Source organism: Phyllobates terribilis, unplaced genomic scaffold, assembly GCF_046119375.1.
Source record: "Phyllobates terribilis strain yellow unplaced genomic scaffold, ASM4611937v1 Scaffold_7__3_contigs__length_470593459, whole genome shotgun sequence".
NCBI lineage: Eukaryota > Metazoa > Chordata > Amphibia > Anura > Dendrobatidae > Phyllobates > Phyllobates terribilis.
The window spans coordinates 430,148,190-430,168,436 of NW_027362767.1; the positions used below are offsets into that span (position 1 = coordinate 430,148,190).

A 20,247-nucleotide genomic window follows, 5' to 3' on the forward strand; every position below is an offset into this window, starting at 1 on the left:
AGACCATCTATCGGTGGGTAAAAGTTGTCAGAAGTACTCAAGTAGTCAGGGATAAGACCGCTGGAACAAAAATATGTGCACGCTCCAAAAAAAGTAGATTTGTCATTTCTTTCACACCCTTTGCTAACTAGTTATTCTGGTAAAATAAATCACCTAGGTGTATTGTGCTTTTAGGTGTTAAAAAAACGTATTCCAGAAAGAAGCTATTCTAGATCAGTGGGGGGGTCCAACCTCAGAAGACCCTCACCAGTGTAAGAGTTATCACCTATCCTTTATCCGGAAAAAAAAAAAATAAACAAATTGAGATGCAAAAAGGGGGTGAGAAAATCGCTGATGAGTGCGAAAGAAAGGCAGGTAATATCTTCATAAGAATTTATTTAAAAAAAAATTGGGCCACACTTTTCAATATCGGATAGATGTCTACCTCAGGCCAGGAGTTGTCACGATTCCGCTTATGGGTGTGTCTGGAAAGTGAGTGACAGTTTAGTCGTCCAATCAGACCGGGACGTGCCAAGGCTTTCTCGATGTGTCAAGGCTTCCTCGATGTGTCTGCTATTCAATTGATTACCTGGCTCTCTACCTTCAATTACTGCCAGTTGTAGCTTTGCTAAAATGGGGTGCACTTGCTCTGTTCTCCATGTTCCTGTATTTGATCTTTGCTGCCTGACCTTGGACCTTGCCTTGACCATCCATTTGCCTAGCCCTTTTCTCTTGATCCGGTACCTTCCCGGAATTCTGACTGTTACCCAACTATGCCTTTGACTAATCACTTAATTTATGACGAGCCCTCTTGGTATCTGACCCCAGACCTCTTTACTTCCCAGTGAGTAGTGTCTAGTGTCACAAGACCCCTATTAGGTCCATTCTATGGCAGTGCCTAATAAATACCAGAGTAATGGCAGACCTACGGCCATATTTATGTCTCAGCTGCCACTGCAACCCATCGGCACCCCGTAATAGTGGTACAGAAGTGAAGAAACTGCGCCAATGTGCCGCACAAGAAGCCAGCCATATTAGTCTATCCTCTTAGATACCATGATCATATTTATCTGAGGTTTGCAGGGCAGAGATCAGCGTTATAGTCAGTCCTGCCTTTAGCAGCAGTCAGCTGCATCCGCTGCAAATGGTGCATTCACCAATCCCACACGATACTATCCATAAATATTCAAACATTATGATCTTTTGTGTCTCCCATCGATATGGAGAAGCAACAGGCATTTCTCATGGACACTGACACTCCCCGACCATGTATGCTAGTTATTTGCCATCACTTATGTTAATGAAAAAACACTGAAAATAAAGGGGGCAATACATCAAGTGGCGTTTTATCCTCCAATCTTGATGAAGAGTCTGCTGGAGTCAAAAGTGACAAATATATTAAGTGGCTCAAAGTCAGAAATATATGGAGAGTCAAAAATTTTCTGGTTCTCAGGTTATTGTTAGAACCCTCCTGTCTGTTTTCTCCATCTTGTGTTTTGCGGTCACGTGACCATTTGCCTTTATATTCCAGCTACGCCCTTTTGGCTGTGCTGGACTTTAGTGTTTGACTGTTTCTCTAGCCAGGTGCTTCTGTGCCTTTCTCTGTCAGTTCGCTTGGTCCTTCTGGGACCTCTAGTACCTTTTTGTCAGTTTGTCTTTTTGTGTTCTGCAACTACTTCTCTGTTTAGGAGGTGTCCCATTTTTGTCCCAGTCCTTAGTTCTTTTAGGGACCCCTCCCTTAATGCTATAGGTCTTTGTTCAGACTAGCTGAGGACTAAGGCGGGTCTGTTCGCTAGGAACAGGCAGCCCGCTACACCATAGGGATTCAGCTTAGTCTTACGGTAGGGACAGCCTTCCCCTATATTTCCTTAGTTCATGTTGCAGATCATAACAGTTATATTAAAACTTCTCCTGGCTGCACTGTCTTATCAGCACTTTCTGTATGAAGTCGCAGTCTCCCCGGTCACGGTCTGCAGATTTTAACGTGTTACGTCAGTTCATTTGTGATTGTGATGGAAGAAACAATGGCCGTCCTATTTGCGATTTTCAAGAAAGAGGAGCAGAGATTTTTTTTGTGGTCTGAGTGAGTCTGGTGCCAATGTTTATAGAAGACTTTGTGCACAATATGAACAAAGTGTTTTGTCATAAAGAAGTGCATATGAATGGATGGAGATGTGCATAAGTGTCAGCCATGAAGGAGCCGGACGCCCGTCCACATGATCTGATTCTGTTGGATAGACGAGTGATGGCGGATTATCATCATTTGATGAAGAGGTGAAGACAGCGGTGCATTCCTGGCTCGCAGCTTAGCTTAAAATATTGTTTACAAATGCGTGCCGATAGATGGACAAAGTGTATTGAAAAACCCGGGAGAAAAAATATATATTTGTCTTTTCTGAAATAAATTCTGCTGCAGCCAGAGTGCGGATTTTTTTTGACTCACCCTTTTACTTACCGATTGGAGTACATCTCTGCTATAATTTACGCCAAAAGAAATTGGCAAAACCAGCATAAAAATACAGAATGCCAAAAATCAACTACGTGTTTTGCAAAAAAATATTGCCTCAATTGCAATTTTATGCCTCTTCCATGGCACAAACGGCACAATGAATAGGGCCCAAAAAAAGAAATAATTTATCAGCCAAACACGAAGTATAATGAGTTTTACTAAAGAACTCAGCGACATCCAAAATGGCATATTTTTACAGTACAAATGGATGCGTCAAATCAACTACAAAAACGAGGTGTGAAGCAGGCCACTCTGTGAGTGCATATTTGTATGATTGGTATTTTCATTTATGCCTGTACATCTTCCTTGGTTAGTCTGTGTGACGAAACAGCTTAGAATCTTAATCAGCCAGGCGTCTAGATTTGTTAAGCCAAGAGAAATGCACTATAGTGTGTGTTAACTTTAGAACTTGTGTGTGTTTCTTTGGTGGGTCAAGAAGGATAGACCAGTATTTGTATAACCCTGAATGTTGTCTTCTCTTGGTTCTGAAACAATGATGTTTGTTACTATGCTAATTGCATATTGTACTAAGGCCAGCTAGATGTTTATTTACAAGAGCCCCCCTGCTATGCCGGCTGTGTGGGTTAATTAAACACACAAACAATGAGACCTGAGCCCTGTGGAATAATACCCTCCCTAACCCTTGCCCTGTGGATGTGTAATTGAAAGGACACTTGGAACTATTAAAAGAACATATGCCTCTGTAGCAGACAGATTTTAAACAGAGAATTGAAAGACACTTTACAAGCAGAATCAAAGATCAGACTTTCCTCAGACCATCAGCTTGGTAGCATGGCTTTATCCAAAGAGACACAGATTTGGATTCTACATGATTCCAGCCAAAGGGTATATGGGCCTGACTGGAAAGATACGGATCTGCTACACTGACCATCAGAGAGCCTATGGATACATTTGGGGAGACCAGGTTGGGACGATGAAGTCACCTAGCCCCATGGATATGTTGTTTGGGGGGCTGCCAGGTGGGACCCTCCAGTTGCTTGGAACCCACAGAAACATTCGGAGAAGCCAGATTGGAACTAGCCGGTCATTTGGCCCCATGGAAAGTCTCAAGAGAGGCCAGGGTGGGACCCTCGGGTCTCCTGGCCTTGTACCTCAATGGACTGTCACCTTCCTAAGCTTGCCACTACCTCCTCTCTGGGGGGGCCCACCAAAAGCAGGGGGCCACTGGTTGAGGTAGTTGGCCCTGAAAGTCCCAAAGTCACAGTTGCTCTATCCCAGGCGGGCCAGCAGAAGGGTGAGACTGTGTAATGTTGTACCATCTTGGGTTTTTGCTGGGACTGTTATATGTGTTTACTGTCCGTTTGGTGGTTCAATAAAGTTTTGCGACACGGTTTTACCCTCACCCTGTGTTGGCTGAGTAGTATTACACCCACGGGAGACCCCATGTCTCCACAGTCTGGTTTGTGTATTCTTATACACTACTACTCCCCACTTTCCTTATTTAGGAGCTCAGCAAGGCACGTGGCCCTTCAGAAGTAAGCCGAGGAGCAGGGATAGCTAGGGCGCTCCTATCTTTAGGGATAGGGAAGGAGCCCCTAGCCCCGTTATACCCTACAACAGTGTCGTGACATTCACGGCTCAAAAGTTCTTGGCAGACGTCCCAAATTCTACAACCCCTGGCAAAAATTATGGAATCACCGGGCTCGGAGGATGTTCATTCAGTTGTTTAATGTTGTTGAAAAAAAGCAGATCACAGACAAGGCACAAAACTAAAGTAATTTCAAATGGCAACTTTAGGGCTTTAAGAAACACTAAAAGAAATCAAGATTAAAAATGTGGTACTCAGTAAGGGTAATTTTTTCAGACCAAGCAGAGGCAAAAAATTATGGAATCACTCAATTCTGAGGAAAGAATTATGGAATCACCCTGTAAATTTTCATTTACAAAACTAACACCTGCATCAAATTAGATCTGCTCGTTAGTCTGCATCTAAAAAGGAGTGATCACACCTTGGAGAGCTGTTGCACCAAGTGGACTGACATGAATCACGGCTCCAACACGAGAGATGTCAATTGAAACAAAGGAGAGGATTATCAAACTCTTAAAAGAAAGTAAATCATCACGCAATGTTGCAAAAGATGTTGGTTGTTCACAGTCAGCTGTGTCTAAAATCTGGACCAAATACAAACATGGGAAGGTTGTTAAAGGCAAACATACTGGAAGACCAAGGAAGACATGAAAGCGTCAAGACCGGAAACTTAAAGCAATATGTCTCTAAAACAGGAAATGCACAAAACAAATGAGGAACGAATGGGAGGAAACTGGAGTCAATGTCTGTGACCGAACTGTAAGAAACCGCCTAAAGGAAATGGGATTTACATACAGAAAAGCTAAACATAAGCCATCATTAACGCCTAAACAGAAAAAAACAAGGTTACAATGGGGTAAGGGAAAGCAATCGTGGACTGTGGATGACTGGATGAAAGTCATATTCAGTGATGAATCGTGAATCTGCATTGGGCAAGGTGATGATGCTGAAACTTTTGTTTGGTGCCGTTCCAATGAGATTTATAAAGATGACTGCATGAAGAGAACATGCACATTTCCACAGTCATTGATGATATTGGGCTGCATGTCAGGTAAAGGCACTGGGGAGATGGTTGTCATTACATCTTCAATAAATGCCCAAATTTACATTTATATTTTGGACAGTTTTCTTATCCCATCAATTGAAAGGATGTTTGGGGATGATCTCAATCCAATTGAAAATCTTTGGTGGAAGTTGAAGAAAATGGTCCATGACAAGGCTCCAACCTGCAAAGCTGATCTGGCAACAGCAATCAGAGAAAGTTGGAGCCAGATTGATGAAGAGTGCTGTTTGTCACTCACTAAGTCTATGCCTCAGAGACTGCAAGCTGTTATTAAAGCCAGAAGTGGAGCAACAAAATACTAGTGATGTATTGGAGTGTTCTTTTGTGTGTTTGTTTTTCATGATTCCATAATTTTTTCCTCAGAATTGAGTGATTCCATAATTTTTCCCTCTGCTTGGTCTGAAAAAAATAGGAATTATTCCTACCATTAATTACGTTTCCAGGAGTCCATCATAACAGCACGACAGGAGTTAAGTCCTCTGTTCCTCTAGGGACAGGAAACACGAGAGGTTAAAAGCCCCCCCCACCCCCTCATCACACCCTCAGTGTTTGTACTAATCATCAACCAGGATGGATGCAACTCTATTTTATTATATAGATATACCAATGTTACATTCACATTAGTGTCAAGAGCAGGGGAGGGAAATATGGTGCCATTATGATGGACTCCTGGAAACGTAATTAACGGTAGGAATAATTCCTATTTTACCAGTATGTCCATCATAACGGCACGACAGGAGACATACCAAATCAAAATTGGAACGTTTAGGGTGGGACTACTGCCTGAAGGACTTTATGGCCATAGGCTAATTGTTGACTGAACGATACATCTAACTTATAATGTTTACTAAATGTGGATATATTAGACCAGGTAGCTGTCTGGCAGATTTGGCCTACTGATGCCCCCGCTTTCTTTGCCCAAGAAGCGGAGATTGCTCGAGTGGAATGAGCTTTAAAGGGAAATTGGTGGATCCTTCCCCTCTGATTCATATGCGAGGGCGATAGTCCTTGTTGACCACCTTGCTTGAGTCGGCTTACAAGCTTTCTTGCCTTTATTCACAACCGAGAATTGCAGAAAAAGGTTTGAGTCTCTCCTCCAGGGGGCTGTGACTTCTATATACCGAATAACTGCCCTCCTGACATCCAAGGTATGGAAGGATTTTTCCTTTTCATTTTTGGGAGACTGGTAGAAAGATGGCAGTATTATTTCTTGATTCAGGTTAGTACTGGACACCACCTTAGGATGAAAGGAGGGATCCAGTTTAAGAATCAATCTGTCCTCCAGGATCTTAAGGTATGGGTCCAGAACTGAGAGAGCCTGGATCTCACCTACCCGCTTCGCTGTAGTAACTGCCACAAGAAAGGCTGATTTCATAGAGAGCAGGTCTACTGATGTCTCTTCCAGGGGTTCAAAGGGAGACTTACATAAAGCTCTGAACACAAGGTTCAGATCCCACGGCGGTACCAGACTCTTTATCGTAGGTCTTAAACGAGAAGTTGCTTTTATGAATCTTGATATCCATGGGTGGTCTATCAAGTAGTAGTCCAAGAAAGTACTTAGGGCCAAAATATGAACCTTTAACGTATTTGGTCTTAGACCCTTATCAAACCCCTGTTAGAGGAAATCCAGTATCTTTGGAATATTGGGATGAGAAGAATTTCCCACAGACTCACCTGCAAAGCTACAGAACTGTCTCCAGATTCTAGAATAGATGGCTGACGTTACTGGTTTCCTATAGGTTTGGAGAGTTGTAATCACTCGATGAGAAAGACCCTTAGAGGCTAGGATCTGCCTCTCAGGTTCCATGCTGTCAGCTGGAGGAATTGGATGTTCGGATGTAATAAGGGACCCTGCGATAGAAGATCTTTCCTGGCTGGGAGTCTGAATGGGAGATCCACCGACATCCGGTGTAGCAGAGGAAACCAGCTCTTTTTGGGCCAGTAAGGTGCTATCAGGATAAGAGCTCCTCTCTCCTGTTGGATATTCCTTAGTACTCTTGAGATGAGAGGGACTGGAGGAAAGGCATACACCAGTTTTGTTCCCCATGATTGAGAAAGGGCATCTATTCCTTCTGGGCTGTCAGCTGGGTCAAAGGAGAAAAAGCGCTGCAGCTTCCTCTTTTTTTCTGGTCACGAACAGGTCTATGGATAGGGTGCCCCATCGTTGAATGATTTGATGAAAAACATCTGGATTCAGTTCCCAATCTGAGGGACCAACTCTTGCTCTGCTACCACGTTTTCGGACCCCCTTACATGAATAGCCGATATTGAAAGAACATTTCTCTCCGCCCAGTGGAAAATTCTTGCCGCCAAGGATTGTAACCATTTCCTCTTGGACCTCCTTGTCGACGAAGAAAAGAGATGGTGGTGCTGTTGTCTGAGAAAACTTTTAAGTGATTTCCTCTGAGCAAATGTTGACATCTTTGAAGAGTTTCCCAGACTGCCCTTAGCTCCCTGAAATTTGACGACCTGTGTCGTATCTCTTTCGGCCACATCCCTTGTAGATATCTGTTTCCTATGCTTGCTCCCCAGCCCTTTTGGCTGGCATCCGTATGGATTTGGATTGAAGGAAGAAGGATCCAGTCTACTGAATTTTCTAAGTTCGAAGGGTCTGTCCACCAGGAAAGGGAGTTTTTTTTTAGCTCCCTTGACAGTCCTTTTTTTGTCTAATCCCGACGGTCGTCTGTTCCAAACTGACAGGATTGATTTATGTAACGGTCTTGAACGGGCCTGTGCCCATTTCACGCTCGGAATGCATGAAGTCATTAATCCTAAGATCCGCATGGCAGATCTGATTGAGGTGGTCTTTCGCTTCTCGAAGTTGTAAATCTCCAGTTTTATTTTTTCCCATTTCTCCTGAGGCGAGGAGGACTTCTGAAGACTGGAATGTAAAAGTACCCCTAGAAATACCTTTGTGGTACTTGGTTGGAGGCTTGACTTTTCCCAATTGATGTTCCACCCCAAATATTCCAGGGTTTTGATCGTATGATCTTGTTGACTGAGAAGAAGACTCGGCCACCAACAGTATATCGTCCAGGTAAGGGATGATTACAATCCCCTGTGTTCTTAAGAAGGCCGCTACTTCTGTCATAACCTTTGTAAATATTCGGGGGGCCGAGGACAGACCGAAGGGTAGGCAAGTGAATTGAAAGTGGTGTACTGTGTCCTCTTGCTCTAGAGTGAACCTTAGGTATTGCTGGTGACTTGGGTGAATTGGAACATGGTAATATGCATCCTTGAGGTCTAGGGTGAACATTACCGATCCCTTCTCTATCAATGGAATGCTGGTTTTTATAGTTTCCATTTTGAACCTTTTGTATTCCACCGACTGGTTTAAGGGCTTGAGGTTTATAACCGTACGGCGTTTGCCTGAGGGTTTTAACTCCGAGAAGAGGGAGGAATAATGGCCTAAACCCTGCTCTGAAGGGGGGACCTGTTTTACCACTTGTAGGGATTGAAGGACTAATATATCCTGCCATAAACTTCTGAGATCTACGGGGGAGCGAGGACGAGTGATTTGGAAACGATGAGGGGGGAGTATGGGAAAAGTCTATTTTGTAACCTTCCCCTAAGGAACGCAGGATCCATTGATTTTTTGTAATGGACGCCCACTTGTCCTGAAAGAAACGAAGCCTGCCCCCCACTCCAATGGCATCATGGTCTAGCTGGGGCCCCAGAGGAGACCTGATCTGCTCTGTCCTTTCCTCCCTTCCTTCCTGTAAGACCATCTCCCTGTCTTACCTTTACCCCTGTAATCACGTTTAGGGGAGCGACGGGTTTCACGAAAGGGCCGGTATCTCTTAACCCTATCCTCGGGAAACCCTTTTTTCTTGTCGGACGCTCTCTCTAGGATCTCGTCCAACACTGGACCAAAGACCCGGGTACCCGAAAAAGGAATTGAGCACAGCTTATTTTTTGAGTGGCTATCACCCGACCACGTTTTTAGCCATATTGCCGGTCTAGCGGTATTAGATAGTACACTACATCTAGCTGCGAATCTGACCGATTCGGTCGAGGCATCAGCCATGAATTGTGTCGCCAGCTTTAACATAGGAAGAGAGTCTGAAAGGAAGACGGGATTTAAAGTCTCTTGGCACAATGAGTCTTTTCTCCACTTCTTCCCATTCCTCCATAATCATTGCTTTTAAATGCTCATTTACTGGGAACACTATTTCTCTGAGTCCTCAGACCTGCGAACATTTCATCTTGTCAGGAGTGGGAGAACTGAGTGTCCTCCAAGTTCATAGTATGCCTAACGGATTTCAATAGCTCATCCGTATGTTCTGCAGAGAAGATATATTTTTTTCTCTCTTGTGAGGGTAACTGAGAGAAGCGATCCTCGTCCTCTTCCAGACTGTGCTCTGATGCCGAGTCTAAATATTCCCCTTCCTCAGACAACTCTTCCATCTCCCACCTGGGTCTTTTCTAGCGATGAGAGGGTTGAACTATTTGGGGTGACGGCTGTGTATGGGAAGGTATAAGGCTCGAGACTGTGTTCTGGACCTCCTCACAGATCATAGATCTCATATCCGGCAAAAAGGAAGCTTTTTCTTCCTTTAAAACCTCAGCTATACATTCTTTACACAGCCGCTTTTAATATGAGTCCTGAAGCTTAGAGTTACAGGATACACATTTTCTTGATTTTTTGGAGGACGATCTGGACCTCTGGGCTCCCCTATCCTAATTCAGAAAAAAAGGAGACAGGATATTTGCTAATAAAAGACCTGTCCTGGATTACAGGGTTCAATTATCCAGGCAAGGGCCTAAGACTGTACTCACACTGCCCAGGGACTCTGAAGGGGCTTCTGACCGTGTAGGATTGGATTCCATGGTGTCAGAGTGTGTGGGCCTGAGGTGTACCCTTTTGTAGGGTCTTACCTGATCCAGGTGAGTAGGCCACGGTCCCAATGACAACCGCTGCTTCTGCAGGGATGCGTCCTAATTCTGTCGCCATTTGTTTTCCAGTACGTGCCCTGAAGGCTCACCACCGCCTCCAGGCACCTGTGTGGTCTGGCCGCCGGAAGTTCCACCTCCCGGAGTCATCGCTTTGGAAGGACAGGCCCACGTGGCGAGCGTTCCACCCTGGAACGCACGCCAGCCCAAAGCGGATGTCCGCTTACCTGATTCCGCCCCCGGTGTCTCCTGGTCGGAAGTCTAGGCTCCGTGGAGCGCACGCAGCCTCCGGCCCTTCAGGACACCGCCGGCGGGCAGCGCAACGCTCAGCAGAGCCCCCTGTCCGGGGGATACAGCGGCATGATGGCGGTTTCTGGTTGAGGGACCCCCGCTCAGTGGGGTATCAGCATGGAGCCTCTGGACCGAAGGAAGGGGAGAGTTCAGACCCCCCCGATCCCCCTGGCTTTCAGGTATTCTTTAATCTTCAGAGAGAACCTCTCCCTAGCGTCCTGTCCTGCTAGGGACAGGAAAAACACTGAGGGTGTGATGGGGGGGGGGGGGGGGGGGGACGACTTAACCTCTCATGTGTTTCCTGTCCCTAGAGGAACAGAGGACTTAACTCCTGTCATGCCGTTATGATGGACGTACTGGTAAAATTACCCTTACTGAGTACCACATTTTTAATCTTGATTTCTTTTAGTGTTTCTTAAAGCCCTAAAGTTGCCATTTGAAATGACTTTAGTTTTGTACCATGTCTGTGATCTGCTTTTTTTAAACAACATTAAACAACTAAATGAACATCCTCCGAACCCGGTGATTCCATAATTTTTGCCAGGGGTTGTAGTAAAGGCCACAGGGAATTCAGCAGGAAGGCTTCATTCACATGCAGCAGAGACATTTCTATTACCACCCCATTCGTCTGGATGGAGCTGGCAGAAAACCCTTTGCCGGCAAACTGAATATTCCCTTAATTTCCACAATAGATATAGGGGTGATGTTCAGGGGTCCGTACACACTTGGCCATGCGCTTCTCATATTCATATATATAAAATAGTATATAGCTCCGATACTGGAGTACATAGTGTATACAACCTCCAGCTTGTACGCAGTCCTTCCTAGTCGGGCCCTGACAATAGTTACAACCATAGCTCTCTAATAGCCAATCAGATAACTGCAGTGAGGACGGCAGCAGGGGATGAGTGACCTGACCCCGTGTGGGCAGTGACCGGCCCAGTCATGTGACTGAGTAGAACCAAGCGCGAGGACACAGATCTGAGGTCAGTATGAAGAGTAGAGTGCCGAAAGGCACAGTATTTTTACTGGTTTCCTAGATCATAGAGGTAACGTTGTGGATGTATGTAGTCACCTGAACTATGTGAGCCAAAATTAGCTTCATATATTTAGTATATGGCGGATGATGATTTTCCTCCGTTCTGACGCTTCTTTACTTTCAGTATCTGGATAAAGCTGATCATCTCTTACAAGAGGAGAAGAAAGGACTTCACGACCTTAAACGACACTCGGAGCGTCAGCTGCAGGAAGTCTCACGGCAGCTCCAGGTCACTATCTATATATATGGGGTTTGCTCTACGTCTCATTCCATCATAATTGATAGTCAATGACTATTCCTCCTCCGGATGATTAGGAAGCATAGTCTGTATAGCGCCCAGGACTCCAGTCCCACCTATTGCCATACCTCCTCGCACTGTACAGTCCCTGTCTTGCTGCTTCCATGTTCTTGTGGTCCCGCAGGTTCTCTACTGTCATCGTCAGAAGCTCTTGGAGTTTAGTAAAGAGAAGGGACGAGTGCTGGACATCATCAGCGAGAACGCCCGGCCCCGACACCATTCTCAAGACCAAGCTGGTGGCATTAAGCTGTTGGGTCCTGAGCACACAGGTACCAGGGGGCAAACTTGTGAGAAAACCGAACGTTTTGTGCGCGCTCTTCATATTATAACGCCCCTTTTATCATCATCATTCTTGTACAGATTGTCAGGCAGCCATCGGCAGTGCTCTCATCACAAGTGAGAAATTCAGAAACACGCAACCTCCGAACTGGCATAAACCGGAGGACCGCCGAGACTTGAAAGAGAGCGTGACCCAGGCCCTGTGCAAGAAGGCTGCGGAGAGCAACCGTATCTGGGTACGTACAGGAACCTACCCTGACGAGCGTGGAGCGAGATCCCGATGGCCCTCCTGACCGGGTCCTGCACAGAATGACTCCTGCCGACCCCCAGCTACCAGTCACTTAGTCAAGTGACTAAGGAGAAGAAAGCATTTAAGAAGATTCCCTGGGAGTCAAGAGGGAGGATTAAACGTAGTTTAGGTGGTTTTCCTGTTGAAATAAAGGAGCAGGTTATTATGAGTGGACTGGATGCATTATTTTGGGTGGTTGACTTTGTGTTAACTTACCTTAAGGTGGTTTAGAAGTTTTTAGATATGAATCCATAAGTACCCTAGACCACCAGGGACCATAGATAATCATCTCTTTACCGTCACAGACTACCCTAAACACTGGGTATTCAGCTGGTGCTCCCAGAATCACCCCCACTAATGATGAGAATGGGGATTCACACATTTTAATGGAAAGGTGTTCACACATGGGCAGCGCTGCTCTGTTCATACTCTACGGGACTGACGGAGAACGCCGAATATAATGACTAGACACCTCGGGCTGATAATCTGTGAACACACTTAAGCAATAACTCACTTCAGACCACCAGGGATATGATCACTGTCCATAAAAGAGGTATTCCCATCCCGGACATTAACATAAATGTCTGACAGACGAGGGTCCTGTACCTACGCAGCAATTTTCAGCACTTCCGTACCAGTGAACAGAGAGGGAACGTGTGTGGCCACGTTTCTGTTTCTGTGACATAGGGAACATACCGTAGATACGTCATAATTGTCTAAGATCCAAATACTCCTTTAAATGTGTTTTCCTCTGCAAAACTACATTATAGAAGCAATTTATGTAAATCCCCGGCTGTCAGTGATGCTCTGGCCTATGTATTGCAGGAGGATTTAACTCTGACTTCTGGAGATGTGAAGAACATGACCCAAAGGCAGCAGAGAATTCACGATGAGCTGGAGGCCGGTCAGCTCCTACAGCTGGTCAGTATCGCTGCCAGACCGCCCGTTATCACAGCAAGTCCAGGCATGGCTCGTAGGTGGTTGATAGAGTCAGCAGCGTTTGCCTGTACAACATTAATTCTTTCCTAAATCCAGAGATCACATGGAGATGTTTTTTTTGCAGGAGAGAACATGGGAGAGTAGGCAGGATTCTCCGTTAACATCAATGAGGAGATATGCCATACTCGCACATGAGCAGTGGCACATCATGGTCGCAGTTGTTTCAACAAACTGCATAAATCAATAGTACAATCAACTATAAGAAACTTTGTAATATAACTTAGAGAAACCCACCTCTTTCTCCACTTATGAGCCACACCTTTTCCTCCCCTTACTTTGTAAATCACTAGCTCCTCTAAAGAACTGCTAAAATATGTTTTGGTCACAACAAATTTCCAGCTCACTGAGGAATCAGATTACAGCTGCCTATTAAAGTGCAATGGGTGAGGCAGAAACACACAGACCATGTTTGTTGCCTTATAGTAAGAGTGTTATCTCATCCGAGTGCTGGATTCCCATGTACACTGCTCAGTACTGCTCTATAATGTCCACCATGATGCGGCTTCTGTACATGGACATGAGGGAATCCTGCTCTACTGTCTCTGTGTGTGCTGTGTATGAGAGACAACATAGCAGCGAGTCTCCACTCACCAGCTCAGAGGGAACTGAAAATTACAGATAGTCCCTGCAAAGGTGAAAACTGGTGAAAATGCAAGACACAAGTCATAGTTGTCAAAAATCGTTTCATTCATACAACAGCTTATTCTGAAGTGACTGGTACGGATAGTGTTTTTTTGTCCCTGCGCACAGGGCCCGGTATCCAGCTTGGATCTCACTGTACGAGAACGTTTAGATCGGCCATTAGTAAGGATCCTCCAGAGGCACCCGGGCACCCAGCTCCCGGAGAGCACCCTCATCTCACAGGTACAGTATGGTATATCCGCCCAGGGATAATACAGAATGACGATAACTTACACAACAAATTCCCATAAAAAAAAATATATATATATATATTTTTTTTTGGGGGGGGGGGGCAGAGTTCACAGTTAACATAAAGGATTAGTCAGAGGCGAGAATACAGGAGTAACGGGAAACAGATTGTTCCATTGTATTCTGAGGTCTGCCGGGCGTTCACTGGATGCTGAACAGTTCTGCAACTTTCTAGCGTTGCTTGATGTTCCGTTCACACCTACGCTCGCTGTTGGGTAAGTGAATTTTTTTTTTCTGCATCCAGAAACATAAAACTCTTCTAGATCATATCTGACCGACAGCTGCAGGGTCCGCTACCGGCAGCACCTAATATACACTGCGACCCGCCATACACCAGCGTTAGGACGGGTCCAGGATACGTTTCTTGTAGCCTCCAGGTATAAATAGAAATATATAAAAAATCCATCCAATGGAGCCCTCGAAAAAGGTGAAAAACTAATATAAAAAATAAGAATATTTCATTGAACCAGAGGTGAAGGAAATACTGTTTAGGTTTAGTAGCCAACTGCACCAGGCTAGGAGCCATGTGTCATTAGTTGGTCAAGCATCAAAAGAAAACAATATACAGTCATGGCCAAAAGTGTTGGCACCCTTGAAATTGTGCCAGAAAATGAAGTATTTCACCCAGGAAATTATTGCAGTTATAAATGTTTAGTTATACACATTTATTTCTTCTTACACCTTTCTTTTGCAAACTGCTCCAGGTCTCTCATATGTGAAGACGTCTTCTCCCAACAGCAATTGTAAGATCTCTCCGCAGGTGATCAACAGGATTTAGATTCGGACATGCTGCCACTTCAGAACTGTCCAGCGCTTTGTTTCCATCCATTTCTCGGGGATTCTTGAAGTATGTTTGGGGTCATTGTCCTGCTAGAAGACCCATGACCTACGAAGCAAATTCAGCTTTCTGACACTGGGTACAACATTGCGACCCAAAATCCTTTTGGTAATCTAAAGATTTTATGATGCCTTGCACACAATCAAGGCACCCAGAGGCAGTAAAATAACCCCAAAACATCTTTGTACCTCCACCATATTTGACTGTGGGTACCGTGTTCTTTTCTTTGTAGGCCTTATTCCGTTTTCAGTAAACAGTACAATGATGTGCTTTACCAAAAAGCTCCATCTTGGTCTCAACTGTCCACAAGACGTTTTCCCAGTAGGATTTTGGCTTACTCACGTACATTTTGGCAAACTGCCGTCAAGCTTTTTTATGTGTCAGCAGTGGGATCCTCCTGCGTCTCCTGCCATAGCGTTTCATTTCATTCAAATGTTGACGGATAGTTCGCGCTGACACTGATGCATCCTGAGCCTGCAGGACAGCTTGAATTTCTTTGGACCTTGATTGGGGCTGCTTATCCACCATCCGGACTATCCTGCATTGCAACCTTTGATCAATTTTTCTCTGCCGTCCACGTCCAGGGAGATTAGCTACTGTGCCATGGGTTGTAAACCTCTTGATTATGTTGTGCACTGTGGACAAAGGAACATGTTCATGTTCAACAATTTTGGTTCTCAAGTCCTTAGACTGTTTTTTTCTTCTCTTTCTGTTCTCCATGCTTAGTGTGGCGCACACACAGACACAATACAAAGATTGAGTCAACTTCTCCCCTTTTTATCTGTTTTCAGGTGTGATTTTCATATTGCCCACACCTGTTACTTGCCACAGGTGAGTTTGAATGAGCATCACATGCTTGAAACAAAATTTTTTACCCACAATTTTGTCCAGTCCATTTATGAGGTTTTGTGTGAAATTATTTCCAATTTGCCTTTTTTTCTCTGTGTTTTCTTTTTTTGTGTTGTTCCAATACACACAAAGGAAATAAACATGTGTATAATAAAACATGTGTAACTGCAATCATTTTCTAGGAGAAAATTCATTTTCTGGAACAATTTCAAGGGTGCCAACACTTTCGGCCATGACATGACTAAGTAGCTGTGAGCACAGCAGTCTCCTGGGACGTCCTGCATAATACATAAAATCCCTTTAAAGCGCATCTGTCAGCAGGATTGTGCTTAGTAAACCACATACACTGTCAGGTGGGCGCCGTTATACTGAGTAAAATGATACCTTTGTTGATGAAATCCATACAGCGGTTCTTTTAGAATCTTTACTTTCATTTCTGACATAATGATATGCATGTGCTCTGGTGCTCTCATTATGTATTCATGTATTCCTATCTGTGCCTTGTGGCAGGTCACTGTGCTTTCAGTGACCTGCCTACTATTTTAAATACTGACTGTAATTTGTGACAAAGTGAAAATTACATTCCCCAAATTGGCCGCGGCGGCCAGCGCATGCGCAGTAGCAGCTCTCGTTTGCCAAGAGATGCTACTGCGCACACGTGGGCGTCATTTTGCTTTTGGAAAAAGAATTTGGGTGCAGCACTATGACGCCGCAAATGCGCAGTAGCATCTCTCGGCAACCAAGAAATGCTACTGCGCGGGTACCATATTGCCGCAGGCAAATTTCTTTTTCCTCTAGCAAAATGGCGCCCGCACGTGCGCAGTAGCTAGGTGCCGTGACGCCTAGCTGCTGCACACGCCATTTCGCTAGAGGAAAAAGAAATTTGCCTGCAGCAATATGGCCCCCGTACAGTAGCATTTCTCGATTGCCGAGAGATGCTACTGCGCATCCGCGGCGTCATATTGCTGCACCCAAATTCTTTTTTCAAAAGCAAAATGGTGCCCGCGTGTGCGCAGTAGCATCGCTCGGAAAACGAGAGGTGCTACTGCGCATGCGCTGGCCGCCGCAGCCATTTTGGGGAATGTAATTTTCACTTTGTGATGCAAATTACACAGTCAGTATGTAAAGTAGTAGGCAGGTCACTGAAAGCATAGTGACCTGTCACAAGGCAGAGATAGGAATACATGAATACATAATGACCAGGGCACATGCATATCATTATGTCGGAAATGAAAGTAATGATTATAAAAGAACCACAGGACGGATTTCATCAACAAAGGTATCATTTTACGCAGTATAAAGGCGCCCACCTGACAGTGTATGTGGTTTACTAAGCACAATCCTGCTGACAGGTGCGCTTTAAAGCCACAGCGTCCTGTCTGTCGATGCTCCCCCTTGTGGTGAAGACAGACAGACAGTTATTGTAAACTGAGCACGCTCGACCTGTGAGAACACTGGAGGATGTGCAAATAAATGGTAAACACCGCAGGGACAGGACATGTGGGGGGGTGAAACATCAGAAATGGGGCATTTTTTTACAATAATATATTTGCAACGATTAATGATTTTAGGTAGGGAACACACTGAAATCCATTGGGATCCCAAGAATGGGAGTCCCCAATCCCTCCGTATGCAGAGGACGGGTTGTGCATGGTCACTGCTGCTTCATTCATTTTCCATGGGACTAGCGCTAATAGCCCAGAGCTGCCGTCCGCTACAAGTCCCATAGACAATGTGTTGAGGGAGGGCAGCAATGACCCTTCACGGTTGACCAAGTGAGTGTCAAATTATTATGTTACAAGGTTGATTGCAATCAGGAAACCAGACGGAGGCAAAGTTCTGTATGGGAGGATTCGAGAATCTCTAACCCCGTTTATTTCTACTTAGCATTATATATGGTTTTGAGTATATCAATAGCCAATCATCTACAGCCATACTACAGGCTTGAACCAATGTTAGTACAATTATTACGGAAACACACATATTGTCATATTATCGTTAGTTCGGTGCATGATGGAAAGTTACAAGGTTACACATCCCGGCTCAGACTAGTTAGATAACAGGAGCCGGGTATCTCATAGAATGTTCTTGAGAGAAAAAGTTCTTGTGAGAAAATTGCATGTGAAGCAGGATAAAAGAATGAAAGAATGTATATAGTAATAACAACATGATTTTTGGAGAAAGCTGCAAAAATGGAGTAGCTATAGCATGAATATCAATATGTCCTTTACAAATGCATGGAGCGATGCACCCTTGTGTGACCTGTGCTTTATTCTGGGGGTTGCAGCACTTGTATCCGCCACGATCAGAAACTCAACACCAATTATTTTTATAGGTTATAACTTAATTTTTGGGCTCGTCTCACCAAGACGATGTCTTAGGACAAAGCTGGAGACGTGATCAGCTGATGGCCTGGGGGTCCAGCTTCTTCTGACCTTTGTGGGACCAGATTTCAGGCCTGGGCTACAAAACGATGCGTCATGCGACGCTGAGATTTCGGGGTTAGGCTATGTGCCCACGATGCAGAAATGAAGCAGAAATTTCCTGAGCATTTCTGCATCTCCCTGGCAGAAAAAACGCATGTGGATTTTACATGCGTTTTTTCTGCAGGGAGAAGCGTTTTTCAAGCGTTTTTGCATGCATTTCTGCATGAGTTTTTTCAAGCGCTTTTCCAAGCGATTTTGAGCTTCACTTGAAAAAGTGCTTGACAAGTTGGTCACACTATATAAATCCATGCAACTGGCATGGAATTATAGTATGTGACCAACTTATGCTGCTTTAAATGCAGCATCAATAGTAAAAAAAAAAAAGAAATAAAAAAAAAAAAAAAAAAAAAAAAAAAAGAATTAAAACGTAAAAAACAACAACAAAAAAAAACATTCTTACCTCTCCGGCGGCCCCTGGTCTATTTCTCCGGTGGCGTGCTCTGTCCTCAGCGACCCGCGGTGTTCTGAAAGGACCTGCGCTGACGTCATTTAGTCAGCTGACAGGTCACGCGACCGCCGACGTCAGCGGTCACGTGACCATCACATGACTAAATGGCGTCACCGCAGGTCCTTTCAGAACACCGCGGGTCGCTGAGGACAGAGCACGCCACCGGAGAAATAGACCAGGGGCCGCCGGAGAGGTAAGGATAAATGTTTTTTTTATTTTTTACATTTTAATTCTTTTTTTACTAATGGTACCCGGGTTGGAGAGTCTCCTTCTCCAGACCCGGGTACCATACGCGCATTGAACCGCATAACATCCACATGCATACACGTATGTATGTGGATGTTATGCGGTCCAATGCAAGTCAATGGCGGCGATTTTGCCGCGATTCCGCACAAGAAACGGTTGTGCTGCGGATTTTTCCGCAATGATAATCCGCAGCGGAAATTTCCGCAGCATGTGCACAGCACATGCAGATTATCATTGGGGAACATGGCAGACAACTTAACATGTGTTTTTAATGCGTTTTCGCGGCGGAAAGGCATTAAAGCCGCATCGTGGGCACACAGCCTAACAATGCGACACTCCATCTAATGATTCCCTATGATGTCACATTGCGATCTACTGCGACAGAGCTGCAGATGTTTTCACGATAGGTCGCAAAGTGACGCCATAAGAAATCATAAGATGCGATGTCACGTCGCCCTCACCTCACGTTGCTGTCTTCTACTTTATATAGGCATATGGCAGCAAACGTTGACCATTGACTAAAATGCCAATGAATATAAAGTATATCAGCGGTTTCGGCAACATGATGTGAATGGAGCCCTATGGATATGTGAATAAATCCTCACTGGGGACGTGGACAAAGCATTTACTTACAGATCACACATGGGATCACGTTAACCCCTCATTACCTGTAATCTCTTCTCAGGGCTCTGCATCATTGCAGAAGTCGCTCTGTAAATCCCGTGAAAGAATCGGCGTCCTCCATGACACGCAGCTAAAAGTAAAGACCGATCAGGAGAACAAGCTGCGAGGAGAAAGCATCGACCGAGCGGCTGCGAGACTGCGGACCAGGAGCGCCAAGGGCCGGAGAGAGAGGCTGTGCCTATAGGGGAGCAAAAGAGGAAAAATCATTAGGAGCGGATTATACAAGATCAGGTAACGTCCGCCGGTACAGACGGAGCAGAACGGGGAAGAACAGCCGGAAAACAATGGAACGGATCAGACGGGACAACAAGAACAATCGTCATGTACCAAATCATCCAGGGAAAACTTGCCTCCAACAACACATTAAAAAGATGTAATGACCACTAACATGTAAAGGTTTTTTTTTATCCGTCCACCTCCTTCTGTAAATGAGGTCCTGATAACCACAGCTGCTCCATCATCCGAGACTCCCGGCAATCAGATGTGATCGCCAGGGGAAGCAGCGCCCACTGCAGGAGAAATGTGGTACTGCACGGCGCCTGTTAAAAAGAAACACAAGGCCGAGACAGCGCCATGGA

The 20,247-nt window shown here is 44.9% G+C and overlaps 1 protein-coding gene across 1 annotated transcript in view; it reads left to right on the top strand.

The window, feature by feature from the left end:
- TEKTL1 (tektin like 1) overlaps positions 1-20,047 on the top strand; it is a 75,418-nt gene extending 55,371 nt beyond the window's left edge. Inside the window, exons 3-8 of the mRNA XM_073638037.1 lie at positions 11,448-11,552; positions 11,746-11,890; positions 11,982-12,136; positions 13,015-13,110; positions 13,939-14,052; positions 19,671-20,047. Of these exons, the coding sequence (XP_073494138.1) occupies positions 11,448-11,552; positions 11,746-11,890; positions 11,982-12,136; positions 13,015-13,110; positions 13,939-14,052; positions 19,671-19,853 (798 nt within the window). The 3' untranslated portion in view covers positions 19,854-20,047. The remainder of the gene's footprint in view (positions 1-11,447; positions 11,553-11,745; positions 11,891-11,981; positions 12,137-13,014; positions 13,111-13,938; positions 14,053-19,670) is intronic.
- Positions 20,048-20,247: the final 200 nt, after the last annotated feature.